Raw genomic sequence first — 25,299 nt, forward strand, 5'->3', positions numbered from 1 at the left:
AGTAGGATTGATTTTCCTCCAATAAAGATTAATGATATCATAGTTGGGATAATGTAAAATAATTTTCTGTATAACTGCAGAGAAAAAGGAAATATTTTGTTAAAAATGTAAGTTATTTGTTTAAAATGGAGTCTCTTGGAGATGGACTTTCTGTGAAAATATAAATAACAAAAATATATTTTTCTCCTGTCTGATCTAATCTGCAATCTGAAGTGAATAACTTGACCCTTACTTAAGTCAAAGCAACATTTATCATTGCAACGTCACTTGCAATGTCATTTATGTTTTCAGATGCTTCCTGCTGTTTGTTCTGCAATATCCCAAAGTAAATATAATATATGCAATTGGCCGCTGGCCTTAGAGTGAGGGCATGCAAAATCTTAAAGATATAAATCTGCATGGGACAACATTAGATGTACGGTATGTTTATTCTTTGCCATCATCAGCTACAGTGCATTAGGGCTAGTAGAGTTAATCCTGTGTTTGCCATATTTAATTTCTATCCTCCTCTTGTGTTATGTTTCGTTTTGGGAAAGTCATTCATATGGTGGGGATATATCATAGGCCTGCGGCAGGTTGGGCATAAGCATACCTCCCAACATTTGAAAAGTAGCGGGGCAAACATTTTTCAGGTCACGCCCACTTTATGGCCATGCCTCAAAAACAGGCCCATTTTACAAAACCACACCTGAAAAGCATAACACACACAAAGTGCACCAGAAGGCAGACACGGTGGCCACAATCATTTTATGATATATTGTGGCCTTAAGGATTTCATTACGCACTGTGGCACCTGTATATCATGACAGACTCAGTGTAGTACAAGCATCCCATGCTACATATTGACCTTCAGCATCTCTAATACCCATTTCTGAACAATTCAAAACTCAGAAAATCACCAGAGCTGTATGAAGTCCCATCTGTACACACACATACACTGGTAGCCAGGGCCCCCCTAAAACATTAGTAGCCAGGGCCCCCTAAAACATTGCTGGTCCTCCCCCAGTGTCCCCATACTATGGGCCACTCCCCACTGCAGCATCCTCCAGCTCCCCCTAACATCCCCACAACATCCTTCACCTCCCTCCCAGCATCCTCCCCAGCATCCACCAGCTCCCCCATAGCATCCTCCAGCTCACTCCCAGCATCCTCCCCAGCATTCTTCAGCTCCCCCCAGCATCCTCCAGCTCCCCCCTAGTTTTCTTCAGCTCCCCCCAGCATCCTCCTCAACATCCCCCAACTCCCCCTTAACTTCTTCCAGCTCCCCCCTAGCATCCTCTAACTCCCTCCCAGAGTCCTCCACAGCATTCTCCAGCCCCCCCTAGTATCCTCCAGCATCCTCCCCAACATCCTTCAGCTCCCCCGCAATGTCCTCCCCAGCATTCCCCTGTGGCTCCCCCCCCCACCCACCCGCTGCATCCCCCGGCTCTCCTTCTCCCCGTGGCGCCACACTCACGTCTCTCGGGAGCACCACAGCTTCTGCACCGCATTCACCTAAATGTTAGAGTGGAACTGAGCAGCAGAAGCTGCAGTGCTCCCGAGAGACATGAGTGTGATGTCACGGGGAGAAGAGCATAGAGAGGGGAAATTTAGAAAGCGGAACAGATCCGCGTCTAAGCTCTCTCAGTGCCTGGACCTGCAACCTTTCATTTACTTACCGTAAATGGAATCAAACTTTCACAGCTAAGACAGATTCTATTTAATTAAATAGAGGCCTGCACAGCCTCATTCAGCTGGCTAAAGAAACCCGTTTGCCATGGGCCTGTGGTGAAGACTACACAACATCAGTGTTATCCAACTTTTTCAGCCTGAAGGGCCAGTTATTCGCTACACCCAGATATCCACTGCCTGTTGCAGGCTGAGCTAGGGGGGATGAGCTAGAGTATTATGGGGAAGCTAGTGTAGACCTGGCAGTGGGGATAGTACGACTCATGGGGAGGGGGGGGTGAGGGAGCATACAGTTTACTAGCTAAGGAGATCCATCTGTTGCAAAGAAAATACCTAATAGTAATCTTTGCGCTTTCTCTCCATTATGTAATTTGAATGTTGGAGGGGAAAGTAATAACCTCCGCTGTATGCCGGCAAATGCGTGGAGCTTGTTAGGTAAATTAGGAGAGTTAGAGTTTATTCCAAGTGCTGAAAATTATGATATAACTGATATCGTTGTGACCAGGTGAGATAAAACATGTGACTGGCTAAAGAAATTACCAGGGACAGCATTGGGTGGATTTAGGGGTTTGGCTCAAAAAACTGGGTCCGGCGCATCTCTAGTATGTGTCTATGTGTGTGCTGTAACTATGATTTGCAGAAAACAGTTGCCAAAACACTAATCAAAACCTCCAGGTAGCCTTTTAATTAAAGAAGAAATAGACCATCTTAGTATGTCTACTTCTTAAAGCTATTTTACAATGAACACCATAGGTATTTTGTAATAGGCATACTATGGTGTGTAAGTCACCGTTCAAATCTAATTGCTGTTTGTTTGCTATGGGCAACATCACCAGGGCACCATCACCACGGCAACATTAGCTATGGGCAACACCACCAGGGCAACATTAGCTATGGGCAACACCACCAGGGCAACATTAGCTATGGGCAACATCACCAGGGCAACATTAACTATGGGCAACATCACCAGGGCAACATTAGCTATGGGCAACATCACCAGGGCAACATTAACTATGGGCAACATCACCAGGGCAACATTAACTATGGGCAACATCACCAGGGCAACATTAGCTATGGGCAACATCACCAGGGCAACATTAACTATGGGCAACATCACCAGGGCAAACTATGGGCAACATCATCACTGATGCTGGCTTACACACTATAATAAATATATTATTTATTATAACCCATAGCAAAAAAAATTACTGGTCACCTTTTTTTAAAAGCAAACATCTTATTGGTTGTTATGGGTTACTACTCCTGGGCATATGGGGGGCATGTGTTTTTTGTCTATAATCCCAAGTGGTACCCATCTTTGCATGCAATATTGGCAGCACCTGCATACAAGAGGGAGGGAGACCCTGTGCAGGACATGTACTCTGATTATGGGACACAAGCTGCTCCATAGTCTTGTATCTAACACTTATTCTAAGAAGGAGGTAAATACATGCAATCCTGTACATGTGAGTGCTGTTTTTTGCATGTTGCAGCAGATTTAAAATATAATGCATAATGCAGAGCACAGCCTGCCCTTGGACACAGATGCTGTTTGTATGGGCTGCAAGGGGTGCATTTGTGCGCTTGTTAATCCTCCATCACTTATGTCCCTGTCATAGTAAATTAGCTCTTATGTGTAAAACAGATGACAAGGCAAATATAGCAGCTTCCAAATATAGGACTGCATGCATTCAGCACAGAAAAAATGCCATCAAACTATTCTATGCTCCTCACTATGTATCTGTCTCTATAAAGTGATATAAATGTATACATACACCCTATAATATCTTATCCCAGTGCTTACTTAATGAGGAGAATAGAAAAGCTGCACACACTGCAAGTGCTCCTGCAATAGGAATTATTTATTGAGCAGGCAATCTGAGAGAACTATTGGCTTTTTAAGAATGGCTCAACCTTTGCACATTACATCTCTGCTAATAGGATAATTGGCAAATCTTTCAAAGCTGTTTTGAAGACAAAAGGTTTGACAGTACATTAAAGGGACATTACTCTGACAAGTGGTGGATTTTCTAAAACAATACTCCGTGAATGTTGCTATTTTAACTGAATAAACATAATGTTCCCATTTCTCAGAGATGCTTCATAAGTTATTTAATGGCAAGCTCACTGCCAAATTCCATGCTAACTGGGCATTCCCTCACACTAATTTCATTTTAGCTCACAGCAGTAACCTGCATGGTAGCTTCCACTTATGAATAATAGAAATATATTTATAGAATTAAGTGAAGGAAGACCTGACTTGTAAATAGAACATATTTAGGGCCCCATCATACAATATGATTGACTGTGTGCATTGAATTGTGCATTATTCTGGTCTTCTGTACTTTTGAACAAGAAGCAGCCTTTGGGTTTGCTGTTCCTTTATTTAAACATATATTTATACATCTGATGCAACTAGTGCAACCAAATACAACTACAAAAAGTGAGAAGAGGGGAAGATAAGAATCTGGGGTTAAGCCCAGGTATTTCCTAAAGAGTCTTAACCTGAGGGCCATTTTTGGTGCAATTTGAGAAGAATTTCTATTTTGCACTCCAAATATTCATGGAAAACCAGACTTCTATGGCCTCCTAGGGGTTTTTAAATGGTAAAAATATTCACAATCTATCTTTTTTTTGCCTCAGTTTGGTGGCCACTTGCAGCCAAGAGTAATAAAAAGAAGTCAATAGGGTATTTGCTGTGCAGCAACTCATGTTTATAAAACCATTCCTCGGCCAAGGGCTCGTTTAGTTCACATTTAGTTAAAGCATATGCTGTAGGTCAGCTATAGAAAGAATAACTTTAAAGTCAAATATGATTAGAGTTATTCTTACCTTTGACCAGCAAAAAAATCTGATTATGACATGATGGCTATCAAACCACTTTGCAACAGAAACTCTCTAGATGAATTAATCATGAAGCCAAAGAACAACACGGCAAAAGTGAAGAGATGGGGAAAAAGCTGGATGAAATATAAATGAGATTTAAGGCCATACAGAAAAGATCTGGACATGGCTTGCTTGCTGCTATGCATTGGCGTCTAGCTTTTACCTATGTCTATACAGGTATGGAATCCATTATCTGGAAACCCATTATCCAGAAAGTTCCAAATTACAGAAAGCTCATTTCCCATAGACTCTATTTTAACTGAAACATTTTGAAGCATATTTGTTCTTTATCTATAATAATCAAACAGTAGATTTTTTATTAGACTTAAGGTGTCTGTCATTTTTAAAGTGTTAATTTTCTATTTGTCTAACTTCACTAAGGTTCACCTCAATTCGCCAGGTGTATTTTAACAACAGATCTCATATTTGCTAAAAATCATAAGTATACTTTTTCAAGAGAAATGTGGTGAATTTTCTCCTGGCGTAAATTCTGCAGTGTAGTTTGGATGTATGTGGAAGATTTGCATGGGGAGGGTGATGTAGATAATGAGTTTTAAAATTGAATGCTCTGTATTTTTAATGGAACTTCACTGGCCTGAACTGGGAGAAATTTCTCTTTGTGGAAATTAAATCTTGTACTCCTTCTTTCACCTGGAGAATGAAAATAAATCTAACCAATGTAAAGAGAATTCTCACCACTGCGAAGTTAATTCTCCAAAGCTTGTCATATTCCCCTGTTAGTAAATTGGTGATGTTGAGGAGAATCTTTATTTTTGGTGAAATATCTCCAAACTTACACTTACAACCTTTTGGTAAATCTGCCCCTTAAAGTACGATGATCCAAATTACGAAAAGACCCCTAATCCGGAAAACCCCAGGCCCCGCGCATTCTAGATAATAGGTCAAGTACTATACTATGCTTAAAATACCCTTTGTAAATGGGTAGGTAATATCTACACATTCTCTCAAATGTTTGCCCCTGTAGAGATGGCTGTATGGCATAATCTTTGATCTGCTGCATGTAGCAAGCCAAAGACAAGGAATGTAGGCTTCTGACCCAAGGATGTGTAATGCCACCCATGTCTGGTCTGTGATTCAAAAAAAGTCTCTGGCTGTATAGAATGCAGGGTGCCTAGTGCCTAATCTGACGGTAACTCCATTAATATTTACAGATCCAACCCACTGGACAAACCATTGGCACCTACGGACATTCAATTATTAGTGCAGCTTGGGGCTTGCTGTGCACAAACAGACATGGCATGCAATGTGTAAATGCAGAATGATGGGAAGAAAACAGCAGAAAAATGATGTTCTCGAGGGAATGTTTACACTGTGGTTATTTGCAGTTTCAACTGTAATGCTTTAAATGTGCATCTTTCATGAGCACAATGTGTGTTTGAAAGTGCCTCTTGCACTTTGCTTGCTGAGGGATTTTATTAATAAGGGAATGCCTTTACTTTCCCAGCAGAAACCTGAGAGCAGTAAAGTAGGCGAGCGTGCGTCCAAACTGCAGGGACAGAGAGCGCCCACCAAGAACACTGAAAAAGCAAATGCGCCTGTATCTACAAAGACCAAGGTAAAGCTTATGACTGCCTGATTTATCAGCTTTAGAAGTTTTTCTCTGTTCTGACCCTGATAGCATTTCTCTGTGTTCTTCCTTTCATTCTCATTGATCCACAAGAAGCCTCTCTAATGACTGAGCTATTAATCATTTCAGGCTCTGCATTCTGTACAGGAGCACACTGAGTGGGGGTCAGTATATGGACTAGGTGCAACTAATTACCTTGTCTGCATTAAAATGCTTTCACTTTTTTGCTTTATTACAAACCGATGGCCTTCGCTTGTATTATAGAGACCTTTGTGCTGACAAGACATAAAGCTTGCCCCATTTTATGTACGTACAGATTACTCTACCATATACTGACAACTTATATCTTATATTTTGAAGTGTTAAAGGGCTACTAAGGACAAAAATCAAAGTGTAATAACCAGGGATGAGACAATTAAAAAAAAAAAAGAGATCTGTGGCTGCTCAGGGGCCAGAGAGTGTTTAAGGAGACAGCAATGACTAATTTCAGAATACTGTATGTGTGCCAAATGTAATCTTCTGAAAGGTTGGGGTGCTGATAAATACTTTGCTCTGCGGGTCAGTCGTCTCTATACTGTGGGACTGTACTCCTAGAAGTGGAGATGGAACTGTTTCAGGCTTTGAGTCTATCACAGCACTTTCTGCAAGATTCATATAGGTGGCATTCAGGGCCACCAGCAGGGGATTACAAAGGGGGGATTGTATATGGGACAGTGGGTTGGGTGGGGAGGATTATGGAAAGTATTTTGGAATAACGGCGCATTAACCGAGAAGATCAGTTATATGGTTGAGTCTAATTGGTTGCCCCATGGGTGGATGGCCCTGCTAAATAAGTAGTATGGGGCTCCATAATTCCTGATGGCAGAACTAGTGCTCAGCTCAATAATCCAAAATGTTTATTCACAGAAGCTATTTTGCTTTAGTAAATTTGGTTCAGTATTTGGCCAAATTACCAGTATTTGTATGAATTCATTCAAAATTATGGATTGGGTAAATCCTTATCCTAATGTCTAATAGTGTTGATATTTGGCTCACAGAGATGACTTCTCCTCAGTATTCAGTCATGAAGGAAGCTTCTGTAGACTGTAATTGTATTGGACCTGTTCACACATACTTCATACCCAAAACACACTTCTTTACAAGTTCTAGGTTTAATTTCATGTGACCATAAAAAGTTAATCAAGTGTCTGGGTGCTTTTGGTGCAGATATCAAGCAGTCCTCATAGCCTTATACACACACTAAGTGGCAGGGAATATCCCCCAGAGGCCAGGCTTACAAACTCAAGGCAATCTTTACTGAATATATTAGTATCAGCCCTGTCCCTGAGCTCATCATGACCACTCAAGACCAACCCCACAAGTCCCTTTTTATTACACACAAATGACACTTTTCAATATTGGGAGCCCTTTTCTGCCATGTGACCCCTGATTACAGTACACCCTGTAGCCCACTAATGGTGGCCCTGGTCTCAGCTAAAATACACATGCTAACTGCGCTGGGCTGTTCGCTGCTAACTGCTACTTAGCTGAGAGGAAACCAATTGGGAGGCAGTGGTTATATTATTCACTGTTGCCTGCCCTAACAAAGAATTAAAATGCCCTTGGATATATGATCCATGTTATATGAATATGAAGCAGTATGTCAAGTCCTTGGACAAGGCTCCAGTATGGGAAGGGCATAGTCACTTCATGTTGCAGTTCTAGAATGGCTATAATGAAGCAGAAAGGATAAAAGGATGTTAAGTGCATCACAAGGGGATAGTGATTGCCAAGAGAGAATTGCTTCTTCTCTCCATTCTCAAAAATTGTTTGTTTCAGCTGCTTTCTATTAAGAAAAATAAGCTGATGACATTGGCAGACAACTAATGCATTCATCCTGACAGCTGTTAACCAGGAATGTGACATACCAGAATGGATAGATACAGCAGAACCTGCAACTGACGTTTAAATTGTCTCACTGAGCAATTTAGATTTATATTGTAAGACATTTATACTGTGCGATTTGTATAGTCAGTTGCACATTGCACTTTGCCCTCTCTAAGTAAATGAAGGCTTAATAGCTGGCAAGGTGCAAATTACAAAGTGCTAACGTAAGTGCATTTACATTATGCCTCTAAATGCTTTATGGCCTTCTTGAATAACGTTACATTTGCACCTAGTTCTGCCCCCATTGTTAGTAAATGAGACCCATTATGCTTTATTTTATGTGGACCTGATATGTTTATCACTCGGGGGTGCCTACATGTTGGGCACCTGCAGTGTATCTTTCATTAAAAAAAAATCACATAGCCCAGGGTACCTTCTTGAAGAGCAGTGCATCTCCATCTTGCTGCCTTTTACTCATGGGCAGGTACATATAGTATAATACACTGTAAAATTACAATGGTTACAAGGCTAAAGTGCAAGTGTGTTTGCTATGGAAGACACGCATCGTTGTTGGAATTGGACTTACCAAAGGGTCTTCAATATTGCCACTCTCTAGCCATTTAGCCTTTACTTCTCCTTAAATTATTTAGCGCAGTTCCTACCACAGTTGATCTTACAATCTGCTAGGGTTACATTAGTCAGAATCCATATAACCAACTAGTATGGTTATTATTTGTGGGGAAACATATCAACATATACTCATTTGGGGAATCATTCCCCAAACCCAAGTTTAAATAAAGCAGCAGTTGTAACCCCTGTGGCCCCATGCTGCCTGGAAGAGGCTCTCAGATATTATTCACTTCCATATCCCTAAAACAATAATTGCCAATACTGCTAAACATCAAATTACTTTCATTCTCTTTAAATTGTTGCCAAACACCCAGGGTTTATCATGTTAATGCCAGTCTGTGCCCGTCATGCATACTCCGAGTATAATAAAGCTGTTCTGGTGTTTTGACGCCTGCCCGGGCGCGCTCTGATTAGGCCGCTCTGTGATTACTGCTTATGCCGCGTCTGACACTATCATGCCATTCTCTGCAGCAAATTGCTGTCAGTTCTTTGAATGAAGCAGTGATAATTATTGTTTAATCCTACAAAGTGTTTGAAATTCAGAAGCTGTAAGGCAATTTCGCATCAGTCACCCTTCTATTCTGCAATCTGTATGTTTGGCTTCTCATCTGTTCGCGCCATTTCAAAATGAGCCACATTAGCCTTTCATCGCTCCTTCCTTGCTCTCTATCAGCCCCAGACAAGGAATATATAACAGAGCAATATTAAACTCAGGTTAGTCAGTTGAAATGGCTGATGGTTATTATCTGTGATAGAATAAGGGACTAATGCCATGAAATTGGGCATGACCCATTCCGTACTGGCTAATGTGTTGCTGGCGCTGCTTCTTATCTCTTTAAAGACATGATTCTGATGGGTGCTCCATTCCTGCATATCACAACAGGGTTTATTTACTAAGTTAAGGGTGGGTTGTAAAGATAAAAAAAACTGCAACCTGCCCTTGTTTTTATACTTTGTGCCATTGCTTGAATCTTTCAGAATTGCTACAATGCTCCAAAATGGGGCACAGACAGAGTATGTCTTATGAATACATTGTTGCTTACTGGTAACATAATGGAGTCCCCCCCCCCCAAAAAAAAAAAAAAACTTCATAGGGGCCTGGCATGCACTACAACCTGCCCGGGCCCCTGTCTGCTTGCATGTGAGCGCCTGCCTGCTGTGGATAGTTTGCAGCAGCTGCACACATTTTAAGGCAGTCCAGTGGCTATAGAGGGAGCAAAGCCAGCAGTCTGGGACCCTCTGTCCCCTAGGTCTCCCCATGGTCTGCTTCCTCTATAGTTACGCCAGTGCTGCAATCATACAATACTTACAGTGTATACAATCATTAGCCTGGTAAGAGAGAGGGGGAGCTATTCCTATAACTGTGACATTGCCTTTAATATCCCATTGCCTGGCAGGGCAAACTCCATTCAGTTCTGGTCATTCAGTGATCCCTTGAATCGTCAGCTCTTGCTTCACATAGACAGTATAAGGCTAGTGAAATCTAGTGATCTCTTTAAATTAGATTGTAAGGAGGCCCACTGGTAACATGGACAAAAGGTGCCCCACTCATTAATCTATCTATCAGCCATTTCAGATGTTTTCTTTAATTATTTATCCTTTGTGGCATATAAATCAATAGCTTCCCCATTTATTCTGTGAAAAGTTTTATTTTTTTTGGCAGTATATAATTGTTGCTCAAAAATTTTTAGATAATTCTGAATATTTTCTAAAAACTTTGTCTTTTTTTAGACTGACAAAAAGTATGCCAGGTTTAAGCTACTAAGAACCATTGAGTCCTTTGGAGGCTTAAGGTGGCCATACATGGCCAGAATTTAGCTTCAGATATTGGTCCTTGTGTATCAGTGATATACAATACTCAGCGCTCTTGGTGATGTGATTCAAATGTAGATCCTCGGTGCCATGTTGAATAAAGTGCCTTGCTGCTTCCTTTAAAAAAAGCCCCCCTTTTGAATGGGCTTCAGATTGATAGACAAAAGACATGATGGAAGAGCATAAAAAACAAAAAAGAGAACAATAATAGTGTAGTAAATACAAATAAGTGATGAGTCAAGCAACTGTGAGTGACTAAGCAAACAAAACAGTGAAGATATTCGGTGTGCCGCCACCTCCTCAATATGGTAAGTATATATGCTCACCAGAACAAAACAACTGTGCCAAAAGAAACAGGATCAAATGTTTGATTGTAGGATGTACTGATTCCTCAAGTTATGAGAAAGGGGCCCCGTAATAGAACGAGGCAGAAGTTAGGGCACGGGGCCATGATATGGTTAGGAAAAGGCCCAGGGATAAGAGTTGTAGGTGTGAGGCATTATGGGAAATGTAGTCCAGAAGGATTGGCGAAGAGGAAGAACGAACAGAACAAAAAGGGGAGGAGCACAGAAGTAAGGAACCATTTTGATTCTAGCAGCTCCCACCCTCCCTCCCTTATTAACATAGTCGCAGCGGGGGTGTACATAAATAAAGGCAATCCGGGCGGAAGGTTAGGCCTGAGGCTAGGGATTACAGCCATAGGGAGGTGGTAAATGGGGCTGTGGTGGCTAGAGAAAGGGGGTCTATAACCTCAGGGAACTGATTGGGGTGGGGGCAGATACGGCTCCCGCAAAGCAGCCTTCAGCGGCTTATTGTTGTGTTATTTGCTAAGTTATGTTATTTAATGACATTAATATGTTATTGTTAAACTAATTTGATACTGTTACAAATAAACGGGCTGCGGCCTTTTCTATCCAAAAAGTTGTTGGGTGAGTGTCTTTGGTAGGAGCGAAAGAGGTAAGCAGAAGGGTGAGGGGTTGTTTAGGAGGGCACAAAATTGACGCTGCCCTTATCAAGACAAGAGAGAACAAAAATAGTGTGATACCATTTATTAAAACAAATATCCTGTGCAAAAAAGGCTACTTACAGAATTCAGAAGTAATAAAATCCTAGACACAATGAGTGAAACGCGTTTCACATGTAGAACGACACGCTTCCACAGTTGTTTTGTGTTCTGGTGAGCATGTATATTCACCATATTGAGGAGGTGGCGGCGGGACACCGAATATCATCACTGTTTTGGTTGACTCATCACTTATTTGTATTTATTACACTATTTCTGTTTTTTATGTGCTTCCATTGTGTCTTTTGTCTATAGATATTGGTCCTTTAGACTGATTTGGCAGCTTATCTGTCCGTGTATGGGCACCAATGAGGGGTGACATCTGGCCTGAAATTGGGCATAACTCGATCTGGCAAGTTTGACTTTTACAATGGATCGGTCATTGATGTGCTCCCTGAACCGATGGTGCCTATGCCTGCCATTTTATCACCCATAGGTGGGCATATCAGGAGAAGATCCACTTGCTTGGTGACCTCCCCATTTGAGCGGATTTTACAATGTATGGCCATCTTTAGAATAGTAGAGAAATAGTCAGTGACAGCCTGTCCTTGAAACATTTTTAAGGGGACGTTAAATGCATTATTGTTTTCTATTTTGCACTCTTTTAAGGGGAAGTTAAACGCATTATTGTTTTCTATTTCACACTCTTTCAAGGGGAAGTTAATCCCATTATTCCAAGAATGAGCGCCGATGCTCCTAAAATGGTTGCTGGAGCACTTCCTGTTTGGGAAAAACAAAGAGGATTCATGGTAATGAACAACATTTAAATTTCACAATTTTTTCTAGAAAATTTAAAAAAAGTCTCAACAAAAGATCAAAAATCTATTAATAAATACATCACTGCTAACATTTTTTTAATCAAAAAACTCTCAGGAGTTTGAGTATGTGAGTTTCTAAAAACAAAATAATTAGATTTTTAGTAAATCTGCCCTTTAGTACTGCTTAGCACAGGGAATTGTACACTGCATTTGTTGCACTGTTACAATCAGAATAATGATCATTTGCATCTAAGGGATGTGTGTGCTGTTCTTGGACTTGGACGACCCGCAATATATATAACTTAGTATGTAGGGCAAGCTTGAGAGCTCCATGTCTCACCTTTTGTGAGTATTACAAAAGGAATGCTAAAATATAACATTTACCTGTATACTAGTGTGTACGTATAGCTAACTGCAAGTACCCGCAGCAAATGTTCAAAATAAAAAATAAGCACTTACCCAAGACTGAAGAACCTACCAGCATGCACCCTGTTCCCCCTATATGGTATCCAACTGCATTGGAATGGGGCACCTGATAGCTAATCAGGGTGAGATTTAGCCTGTGTATGGTCATTATAGCAGGGGATATTTTTATTAATAACCATTGTATAAACAAAAACAGGGTTGGCCAAATTGTAATCAAGAAAAAATAAATTGAGCAGAAAAACTTAAGTTAAATTCACTAAAAGGTCCTGAATGTTAAATAATTTAAATCAACACATAAGTTTTTTAGTGAAAAGAACAGACATTTATTGGCTCAGAAGATTTAACACAAATTCAAAAAAACATAAACCATACTATACCACAGTGGAAAGGAAAACCCAGTGCCTCATGGTACCCACTCTCCTTCCTAACGCGTTTCGCACCATTAGGTGCTTCATCAGAGGAAGTGTAGTGTGAACATGTCACTTCCTTTTTATACCCTAAAGGTATTAATTTTATACATATTCCAGGGCCACTATTAAAGCCCTGCAACAAGCACATACTATATACAACCTTTACAAATACATCACACAGGGTTCACAAAGTGGCCCCAAATTCAGCATAAATAATAACAAATAACCAAAAAGAAGTGAATCACCTATCAAAATATATCAAAAATTATTTGTTAACAAAGAAAATTATAAACTAAAATAACCATACATATACATATGCATCTAAGCAGTTCTAAGCCCATAAACGTATGTATAATTCACACAATTGGATTATATAACATATATAAATATATATATATATATATATATACCCAAATCACTATCAAAAAAACTTTTTTATTTACGTTTTGTCATTGCGCATCAGAAATATCCAAACTGTGATAACAGATTAAATATCCTCATGCCATTCTTTATATAACTCTGTCCAATTACTGCTCAACACACATTCAGATACTGCTGAGGCGCAACGAATTCCCATACATTTAAAAAGCAACAGTGCACAAACTTTTTCTATTACAAAATTAAAACCATAAACAAAACATTCTTTAATTTAAATCAGTTAAAACTAAGGTATGTAATACCTTATAACATGAGCGACCCAGACCAGTAAGAAACTATCAATGCAGATCTATTCAGTACAACATATTAAAAAATTAATTTATAGCCTATTTCCAGGATGAAACCAGGAATGGTTTCAATTCAAATATTGTGTTCATTCCCCTTGGTATAACAGTGTCTAGTGTGAATATCCATTTGGACTCTAATCTCAGAAGTTTAGTGACAGGATTCCCCTCACCTTTCTCATCAATTTTATGTATTCCGAACATATTGAATTTCATCAATTGCCCATTGTGCACACATTCAAAATGCTTAAAAAGGGGGTTATCGCTTTCCTTACTTTCTAACCCTCGCAAATGTTCTCCCAATCTTATTCTCAGCTGTCTTATAGTTCTTCCTATATACATAGAGCCACATTCACATTGCAAACAATAAATAACAAATTGCGTTTGGCACGAAATATAAGTCTCAATTTTATATTGTTTAATATAAAATTAATTTGGCCCTGGAATATGTATAAAATTAATACCTTTAGGGTATAAAAAGGAAGTGACATGTTCACACTACACTTCCTCTGATGAAGCACCTAATGGTGCGAAACGCGTTAGGAAGGAGAGTGGGTACCATGAGGCACTGGGTTTTCCTTTCCACTGTGGTATAGTATGGTTTATGTTTTTTTGAATTTGTGTTAAATCTTCTGAGCCAATAAATGTCTGTTCTTTTCACTAAAAAACTTATGTGTTGATTTAAATTATTGGCCAAATTGTAGCCTAGAAAGGGTGCTCACATAAGAAGTAGAACCATGTAAACACAATTGTCTCGATTGCAGCGCTGAAACCCCATCAGTACAGATTTAGCCAGAGCAGTTTAAACCTTGTAATTACCAGGCCAAACTCAGCTGACATTATCATTTTGGACACTAGGTGGCAGGATAGTACCAGTTTATTTCCTTTGGTGCTTCATACTTTGTGCTCATTCTGTAATACTTCTCAGCCTCTTTGAACATCCATTTAATTAATTGTTTCCAATTAATTTTAGAGGCTTATTTGAAGGGTTTTTAAGCTCTTTTATTGCAACTGTAAACAGACACTAGATTTCTTTATGCAAGAATAAGCTTATTATTTAATGTTGTTTTTATCCTTTGTGCAAAATATTTATAAGATTGCACTACAGCATCAAAAGACGTTCATATACATAATTGGTTTAAACCAATAGTTAGATATCAGAAATTAAATTCTGGCTCTATGAGTGTGCAGCTGCAATCTCTTAAAAATTAAAAAAGCTTTGTTTTATCTTCAAGATTCCTGCCAGTGTCCTGCCTGGTAAATTCCATGCAATTTGCCAGCAGACCCCCATATTCCTGAAATTTTTTGCATGCTGAACTGTTTTCTAGGTATGGATCTCACATCAAATGTGATGTGCATAGTGTGTAAAATGCATATGTATTATAATGATAAATAACCGTATATATATATATATAAAAACATCCAGGGTTACAAATTTATACACCAGCTGCAACAGTATCCTAAACTACTGACTCAGTATTAGGGAGACCCTTATTATACTTTAGGTAAGGGGGCCCCAAACTTTATTACTCGTGAGCCAAAATCAAATGTAAAAAGACTTGGAGAGCAACACAAGCATCATAAAAGTTCATGGAGGTGCCAAATGAGGGCTAAGATTGGCTATTAGGCAGCCTCTATGCACACTATCAGCTTACAGGGGCCTTTATTTGGTAGTAAATCTTGTTTTTATTCAACCAAAACTTGCCTCCAAGTCATGAATTCAAAAATAATTACCTGGTTTGGGGGCACTGAGAGCAACATCCAAGGGGTTGGGGCACGATGCATATATGATCATCATTTTTGGATAATGCCATCTATACCTTAAATCAGTGGTTCCCAACCTTTTTTGCACCACGGACCGGTTTCCAGCAAGACAATTTTTCGAAGGACTGGGAATGGGGGGTGCTGAGCAACTAGTGCTAGTTAAATTTTATATTATGCACTTTACTATTAATATTATTATTACATACAGCTTAATAAAGTACTTTGGTCCTTGTCGTAATCAGTAGAAATCTTCCTGGACTTCCCATAGCTATTGTTAAGGTTGTGTAACGCATCAGGAAGTTGGGATCACAAGTAATTGGGACCAGAGGTGGCCTGGTTCAGCACAGCCCACGGCTGTGCTGACCCCTGCCTTAAATGACACATATTATAGGATTTACTACAGCAGCATATCACAATGCTTTTCTTAGGGTAGCACTTTTGGCAATGCAAAGAAGTCCTATGTAAAGTGTCTCACCCTGTTGGTGAAAACAGTTCGTCAGCAGCGCCGGATTTCTAAATGACGCGCCCCGAGGCCGCCCCCATTCGGCGCCCCCTACCGCCCCTACCCGCCATGTGAGCGCGCATGCGCAAACCACCTCCTCCTCCCCTGCCGCCGCGCTAACGCGCATGCGCCAAAGTTAAAACTCCCATACGGAGGAGCGGGGAGAGGTCCCCATTGCTCCGTATGGGAGCAAAATTTTAAAATTTGCGTGTGGCGGGGGGGGGGGGGGGCGGCATGCCGCCCCTATGTTTATGCCGCCCTAGGCCCGGGCCTTTGTGGCCTCGCCACAAATCCGGGCCTGTTCGTCAGTAACACAGTTATTGAGAGTTAAGTGCAAGGTGTAGTGCTTTGCTATTGAGTAACCCAAAAAATGTGTAGATGGAGGTTGTACAACCAATATCCTGCCTGTATGTGTCTATAATGTTATGTGTGTAATTTATTTGAAATTTGCTTCTGTATTTGTACATTGTTGCATATCATACATTGCCTGAGCAAAATTTTGCAGCAACTTGTAGCAGCTGCTATGATATTCTAAAAAATCCTTAATTGTGGGGAATAAAACACAGTGGATTTAACAGTTTGTTGCACTTCACACCTTGCACGCTAACAGTAACTGAGGCCCAGTACATCTTTTGGATTATTCCCAGAGATGTGCAAATTTACTGATGGCTTTGAACACAAAAAGCCACAGTGCCACATTTTACTGTCTATTTAAGGGTATTAAAATGCAATTATAAACTGGGAATATTCTTGCTTAGCCTGGATGACTGGTTTATTGTGCTGCTGACTAATTAGTTCAGTTAGTGCATTTCCCCAATCCCCTTGCTTACTTATCTTCCTAAATATGTTATAATAAAGTGCATAATTATGTTTTTACATTGTGGGAATCATTTTATATTATCAGAGCTATTGTAAAGGGGGAGATGGGAGATTAATGCCACCACTTACAGGTTTATTGCTAAGCATAATAATACAAGCCCCCACAATTCTAAGCTTTTTAGTTTAATAAGGGCAGTGTCACAAACAATATTTGGTTGGAGAAGCCCCCATACACTGCCAAACATGGGCACTGACTTCAGTGATAGCCTGTGGAGGCTGGGCTTTGTTGTGCAAAGATGCAGGCAACAATATGATGTGATTGTATCACATGTGCGTCACAGGGAAGTTATCATGAAACTGACCGTATCTATGTGAGCTGGAACCATCTGGTGGGAAGGCACTGAAAGGAAACTTTGCAGCAAATTGGTGTAACATATGAAAATATTTGCTAACAAATACAGTATGCTTTCCAAGTAAATATTGTATTTTAATCGTGCTGTTTGTTTTCTTCCTCTTGTTTACTTTAAAGGGAATCTATAGCCAAAATACACAAAAGACACAAGGAGTGTTATCTGCATACGCACTGCCGAACCTGGCAACAGAATAAAAGGTGTTTAATTTTGCATAAAAGCAATGTATAATAATGTGTAAAGTAGTGTACTCCTAGCGCAAACACGGTTTTACTTTGCTTTTTAAAACTGTTACTTGTCATGCTTGCATAGGGCAATCCATTGCCAGGTACTTGTGTCCCTTTCTGTTTCTGCCAAAGCAACAACAGTCCTGTCTTGATTTATGGCTAAGATATGCCTAGCGATTATAGTTATAAAAATATGCACTCTGCCTAATGTGACAAAAAATAAAACAACACTTTATAACCTTATGTACTACAGGTATGGGACCTGTTGTGTAGAATGCTTGGGATCTGTGGTTTTCCCCATAAGCTCTCTTACTGTAATTTGGTTCTCTATACTTTAAGGGCCATAGAAGATACAACGAGGATAAAAGTGCAAATTATATATTTTTATATATATATATATATATATATATATTAGGGATGGCAATTTGCACTTTACAGTGGTAAATCTGCAGAAGCTATTTTCTTTGATTCTCTGGCCCAAGATAACTTGGGTGATGGGGAAGGGATGGAAGGACATCATCTATTTTATTCCCCTCTTTCACAGTGGCCAGGGGGTGCCGGGTTGGGAGGTCAATGCATGAATCCCCCTTCTGTCTTCTAATTCTAGCATCCTTTTGTATGGGGTAGGGGTCATGTATTGATTAATATTGATTCCCCACCTCTGTTAATATATTAATTAACAGTTGCAGTTGATTGCATGTGCCTCAGCTGTTCTCCATCTGCTCTCGCCCAGTGTTAGTTGTGTGCTACCTACAAGCAGCTGAAGCAGGTAGAGGCTCGCTGGGTAAAGCAATCCCTTTATGTACCTGACTGATTGGCTATTAGCCAGTAAGCTACTAACTTGAATGGCTTTGTTTGCCAGTAATGTCACCTTTTATATCCTCACCTGTATTATTGCTTGGGTGTAATGTAATAACAGGTGCAAAGTGTCCTCCCTCAGTTCTCTTGAACTATAGCTACCATTGGCAGCTCTACCCATAATTGGTGGGCCTTATTTGTAAATGAGTTCCAATTTACTCATAGCAGGTCAGAAATGACATACTCCCAATCTTTATGAATGAATATTGTATTTTTAAGAGGCCCGTGTTAAAGCTCAGGCATGGCTGCATGATATATGAGTTCTTTCTTGGCACAGTCTCAAAGGCTTCAGATTGCTGGGAGGGAAGAATAGCTTGAATGTCTTGCAAATGGCAGAAATGCTTCATATTCATTTAATAAGGTATTTATTGGCTTCTAAGTTAAACAGTTTGTATAGAATGGCAGCAATATATACACAGGGTTTTTTATTCATCCAATTGGACTAGTAAGAAATTATGGAACATTTAATTACAATTCCCCTATCTCTTTATGCACATAGGCCAGAGTTGGACTGCATGGCTGGTTGCTATGGTAACTGCTTCAGTCCTGCATTCTCTATATCAGAATAAGTATCTGTTTCATATGTCAAAGTACAATAATGTTTTATTGATCGTCTCACAACCTATGAATCTTTTTAAGGGCACAGCTACTATTTTATTTTAAAAATACCCGTGAGTGATAAATACATTTTGTTATATACTTAACCTGAATCAACACCATTGCAGTCCACATAACTACAAGCATTTATCTTGCATGCCATGGCATAGTATGTAACAGTACTCACTTACATTGCTCATGAAGCCTTCTGCTGTATTTTTCTAAGAGGACATTATATTAAGCAGATATAAGCATGTTGGCTTTTGCCCCCTTTTATATGGCTAGCAGTACAGAATGTGAGAGACAACAGAGTTTCTACAAATATGGCTTTCTGGGATTTCTGTTCCTGGGTTATGGGTCTTATATGCAGCAGTATATAAGCTGAGAGAGCACCATTGCCACAATAATGTATCTTTATTTAATGCCAACAATATCAGCAACATAACAACTGGGCCTACTCTGCCCAGGAGCTTTGGTTCCACCCAGCACAAACTCTCCATCTCCAACTACTCATTGCCAGAATGGCCAATACTTCACCTCTTTATAATTTGTTCATTTACCACCTTTGTTAACACATAATAATAAAAATGAACATCAAAAGTAAAAACTTTACTTTATACAGAACATTAAAGGGTTGATTCACTAAAGGTGGATAAGCATTATTGCATGCTTTTCTGCATTAAAATTGATGCAAAAAAACCCGCACGATTCGTGAAAGTATTATCACATGCGCTAAGACGCATATCGCATGCGTTCAATAGCGTGCTACTGCAATGTGTTAATTCACACGTAGAAATAATACTAAAGCATCATTCAGAAACACATATGAAGCATTAAACGCGCTAAATATCTCATTAGTCTGTGCGAATATTAACACCTACTTGGGGCAGGCGGTACTTAAAGAAAATTGCGGTTCGTGAGCTTTTGGCAACACAATATGGACTTTGCAGTGGGATTTATTCAAGTCTGTGTTGGCCTTAGAGTAATGCAGCCTCCAGTTTGCAGGGAAATGGGCATTTTCAGAAAAGTAGTTTTCCGAACGTAATGGTTACGTGCATAATATCGTGCGCTAATATAGCAAGCGGCGAAATATATTGTGCGCAGTGGGAATTAACGCACACGCGAAAAATAACTCAAGAGAAACGCTCATCGCGACTTAAATAACGCAAACAACATTGCGTCTAAATTAATTAACGCACCTTAGTGAATCAACCCCTAAATGTTCCACCAACCAGCTGGTTACACAAAGGGCCCTGTGCCTGAACTGCCTCATTACAGGTCGGTGAGTGGCTCAGCTTTATTTAAAAATAAAAGTGCATTGCAAAGTCTAAAAACATGAAATCTGTTTTTAAAGACCACTTACGTAGGTTGCAGATAAACATTAGGAGCTTTCCATTGATTTGATACATGAGGAATACAGGAATACAGTTATCTGCAGAACCTATAAAACTACCTGGGGGAAATAATGAGGAGTGCTAGGAGAGCTTTCTGTTTCTGAGAGCTAAACTTGAACAGTAACGTCTAATGCTAAAGTCTGCTGTCCTACTACTGGAAACTGAAGCTTTAAAATCCAGACATAAAGGGGCAGATTTATCAAAACACGAGTTTGAATCCCGAATGGGAAAAATTCGAATTGGATTTGAAAATTTCTGAAGATCGCAAATATCATATAAATCATATTAGTCACGATAATATCTTTCATACCAAATGATTGTAAACAGCGGCAAAACCGATCTGTGTTTGTCACGCTAAAAATACGAAAAAGTTGCGCAAGCGTCGAAAAAGTCGTGCAAGGTACGAAAAAGTTGCAGAAAATACGATTGGACCGATCGAACGACCGCTCGGAGCGTTCGTGGATAAGTGCCCCAAAGAGTTGCTATTTAGGGAGGAAGGAAAAATGCCTTGTTGGCTATCAGCTCCGTGTCTGTGTATGAGAGTGCTTGCATTCTAGATCCATCAGTCCATCAGTAAAATGTCCAAACAGCCCCTGAGCAAAAGTAGCACTGCTTTGTTTGCTTACAGCTACATGCATAGTTCTGGGTTTCCGTGCCAGTATCTGCCCCATCTATGCATTATTAGACCAATGCCATGCCTGTACCAGCGCACAATGATCTCAGGGTGGAAGGAAGTGGATCATCATGTTGCTATTGAGCACTCCTTTAATGCACTCTCATGGGTTCTACTTACCACTTGTTTGAATCAGAATCTAAGACAAGGGCCAAATGCAATATTCTTTGCAGCCACAAAAAAATGGGCTTCTAAGAGTCCACTAAAATTATTGTACTGTAGCTTAAATTAGACTCGAAGTGGAGAATAACTTGTTGCAGACTTGCTGTAACGTCCTATAGGTTTATTAATAGTTTGTTCGAATCTTAGTGATTATCTTCTGGGAATTACAACTAAGTTGTAGGCGACCAATACAAATACAAAAATCTTTACAACTCATTTTTTTTAATTGCCGTTGGAATTCATAGTAAGCAATTAATAACAGCACTAATGCAGTTTCATGGGTATTATCACTGAAAACCCTCCAGAATTAAACAAAGAATTAACCCATGAGTAATTGCTTCTCACCATTGCAAGTGTTACTTCTCCTTGCAGTAGAGCTGTGCTAAATGCCAATGCGCGGCCCAGTCTCGTCATGGATTCATGGTGTGTAACCCTGGAATTGCCACCACCCTGAACCCTGAAAGTGGTACAATCCTCACTTAAAATGTTAGCCTCAAATAACCCAATTTGAGAAAACGAGAAGCATTGTGCTCAGCAGCAGCGGAAGCTACTTGGAGTACAGCCACAATTTTAATGGATTTTTGGGAAAAACAATGCGTTGTTTTTTGTTTTAAATGGCGTTTTGCATCTCATTTTTGTACTTTACACACTGGCACTTTATTCGTAAATGTGTCTTCAAGTCAAGGCCTTTTGATTCCTAGAGATTTAAGATTTTAATAGTTTTACAGATAGCTAATAAAGGTGATAGGGATTACCCACAAAACATCAGACAGTGCAAGGTCATACAAAAAAGAAGCTTGTAGTATTCTATGAAAGCCTTTCAAGCAACCATGTTTCATTTTTTATCTGATTGGACTGTGGAACATGGGTTTTAGAGGTAACACAGGGAGGACATATTAACCAGATTTTATAACTGACCAGATTGACTTACCGTATATACTCGGGTATAAGCCAATCCGAATATAAGCCGAGGTACCTAATTTTACCTAAGAAAACTGGAAAAACGTATTGACTCGAGTATAAGCCTAGGGTGGGAAATGCAGCAGCTACTGCTAAGTTTTAATAATCAAAATAAATACCAATAAAATTACATTAATTGAGGCATCTGTGGGGTATATGTTTTTCAATATTTATTTCAAAGAAAAACAGTAAACTAGCTCTGTAAGCAGAGAAGTGGGTCAACAAAAACAATATGAGTACTACCCCACGCTCATTGCACATTGGCAAACTGGCAGCAGACCCAGTACCGGAGGGATGTAAGGGGAAATAAGTATTGCTAGTGGGAGCCTAGGCCAGGGCACTGGAGGGTCTGGTGCAGGTGGCCTAATTTGCACACAAAGGAGAGAGGGTGCTAGTCTGGAGGGACCCATGGCACCCAACTCAAGTATAAGCCGAGGGTGACTTTTTCAGCACATTTTGGGTGCTGAAAAACTAGGCTTATACTCGAGTATATACAGTACCTTAGTATAGCCTTTTTTATTTACTGCTGTCATGTGACCTATTCAACCACAGTTCATACTGTTACTTTCCCAACATTAAAGGGTTCCTACACCCACAAAATATGTTTTTCCATAATGAAATAAAATGTAATTCAAGCAACTTCCCCATATACATAAATTACATATTTTCAGTGGTTTAAAGTAGGGATGAGCGAAATAATTTGCACAGCAAAAAATTTCACCATGTGACAATAAAATTTGCCATGCCCCTCTTTCTTTGACGTGGGTGTTGCTTTCTCTGATGTGCGTATTATTCTCTTAAAGCACTCATCCAAAAAATGATATGCGCTTAAAAAAAACAGCGAACGCTCCAAAAGCCGGCACACGCGTCAGAGAAAGCAACGCCCACGTGAAAGAAAACATTGACAGTTATGAGTAAATGTAATCACATGTGAATTTGAACCCTTTTCTGTTGGAATAGGAATCACATCTTTAAAACCACTGAAACTTTGTAATGAATGTATATCGGAAAGTTGCCTAGAATTACATGTTTCAGCTGTGCAAGATTCGCTTTCTGGATAAGGGAACACTTTCATCCTGTAGTTTGTAAGCTCTTGCAAGCAGGGCCCTCTGCTGGTGCTATATAAATACATGATGATGATGATGATGAATTTTAGTTTCCTTTTAGTATTAGTTGCATTTAAGGTTTTGATATCCAAGCTGCTTTCCCTTGTTCCCACCAAATCTTGTTAAGTCCTTGAATATTTCCACATAGACACTTACCACTATAAATGTCAGGTCCTTTTATAAGCTGCCCTCGTTGCTATGGAACATCTTCTATTGAGAAGGCCAGTTATCTCTAATAGACACGTTCACTAGCCAGATCCTTTTAATATGCCATACACAGAGACTTGTGGAGCTCCTGAGCAGGCTGGGGCCCATAAAAAACACTTGGAGGGCTGCCAGATGGACAGTCTTTCTCTATCAAAACAATTCATTTGCACAGTGCCCCGGTTGAACAATTGTACTGTGGCCATATTGTGGTTGCATGGTGAGTACAAGAACACATACCTGTACACTGACTGCACAACTACAGATACTGAGTTAGTCTGATGTAATCCTGAGATGTAAGCGCTATAATAACATATTACACAAGTATTTTGCTTCTTTATTGGAAATTAATTTTTTTTTTTTTTAAATGCTTGTGTATATTTTCTCTTTGCTAATTAGCTATTACATAGGTTTTGAGACACTACCTGCCAATGCAAATGAATCAATAATATACATATAAAACATGTAATATAAACATATAAAATATGTAATAAAATTTTTGACTTGGAATATTGACATTTTAGAAAAATGCAATATCACACTGTGAACAATTATGAAGGATTGGCCTTTTTAAAATACATCTGATATATTTCTGTCTCCAAAATTTATACAAACCTCATAAATCTTTAACTCTTTTTCTAGCAAAAGAAAACCTCTTCCGCATCATCTGCTAAGAGGCCTTCTACAAAGCAGACAATGCGTTCTGTTATTGGGGGACCTGGGCACCCACCTTGTCCCAGCAAAGACTCAGAACGAGAAGTGGAAATTCGGCTTCTGCAGGTGGAATGTGATGAGCTGAGAAATCGGCTGGGATGTTTAAAGGTAAATCACCCTGTCTGGTACGCTGGCTGCATAGGTGAGAACATGGTTTTGCTGGCTCATCATTACTGATGTACTGCACCTTTGAATGATAAGTAAATCTAACACTGTGCAAAGGAGAGGGTGACTATTGTTACTTTTAAAGAAACAGTGTGAGATCTTCTGTTGAGCTGACTGAAGCAGTGAGGCCTGCCCACTGGTCATACATTGGTTAATTCTACACCCTGTCCAACTGATTGGCCTGCAGGCCTAATGGACAGATATGGGTGTATTAATTAACATTGGAGAAAACCATCACCAGTGATGTTGCCCATAGAAACCAATCAGATCTTGCCTTTGTTTTCTAACTTTTAGGTTCAAATCTAATTGCAGATTGGTTGCTATGGGCATCATCACAGGTAATGTTTGTTCCCAGTGTTAATAAATATGCCCAGAAATGGCCACCTCAAATTGTTCCAAATAATCTGGGTGGCAGGTAGCACAGATGAGCTGTGATTCCTCTTCATTTCCACATCTGCCAATCACAATGCACCTTGTAACTGAACAGCAGAGGAAATGTGGCAGATTACATTTTCAAATGGGACAGACTACCCTGGTTTCACTAGGATTGTAGGATGGTCTGTGAAAACCAACCATGGATGTGACATACATGCCCCAGATGGTTGGGCAGTATGTTTTAAATGGACATGTATTACCAGCTTAATTCAATGCAAATGAAGCCTAAGAAAAGTTTGCTAGTTGCACCTATGTAATTAGACCCCACCCTTATGTACAGTTTAGTCATGGTTACAGATGCAATTAATAGTAAACAAAGTAATAATAGCCCTACTTATAAACAGGACCTGTTTTTTTTTAAATATATTAATTACTATTGCTTTATGCTTTTCTTCCTGAAAATATTTCCCTTCCCCTTAATTGAATTTTTGTTATTTAAAAAGATCATTGTGGTCATAAGTGAATTGCTTCTAAGATGTC

General features: G+C 39.6%; 1 protein-coding gene across 16 annotated transcripts in view; it reads left to right on the top strand.

Moving 5' to 3' along the window:
* Positions 1-25,299, top strand: part of rimbp2 (RIMS binding protein 2) — a 199,095-nt gene that overhangs the window by 24,121 nt on the left and 149,675 nt on the right. For 15 of the 16 annotated variants that reach the window (XM_031902438.1, XM_031902444.1, XM_031902408.1 and 12 more), the window contains exons 3-4: positions 6,020-6,130; positions 24,148-24,327. In XM_031902438.1, the coding sequence (XP_031758298.1) occupies positions 6,020-6,130; positions 24,148-24,327 (291 nt within the window). The remainder of the gene's footprint in view (positions 1-6,019; positions 6,131-24,147; positions 24,328-25,299) is intronic. The other variant, XM_031902411.1, reaches the window with a different exon arrangement.

Source organism: Xenopus tropicalis, chromosome 1, assembly GCF_000004195.4.
Source record: "Xenopus tropicalis strain Nigerian chromosome 1, UCB_Xtro_10.0, whole genome shotgun sequence".
Taxonomy (NCBI): domain Eukaryota; kingdom Metazoa; phylum Chordata; class Amphibia; order Anura; family Pipidae; genus Xenopus; species Xenopus tropicalis.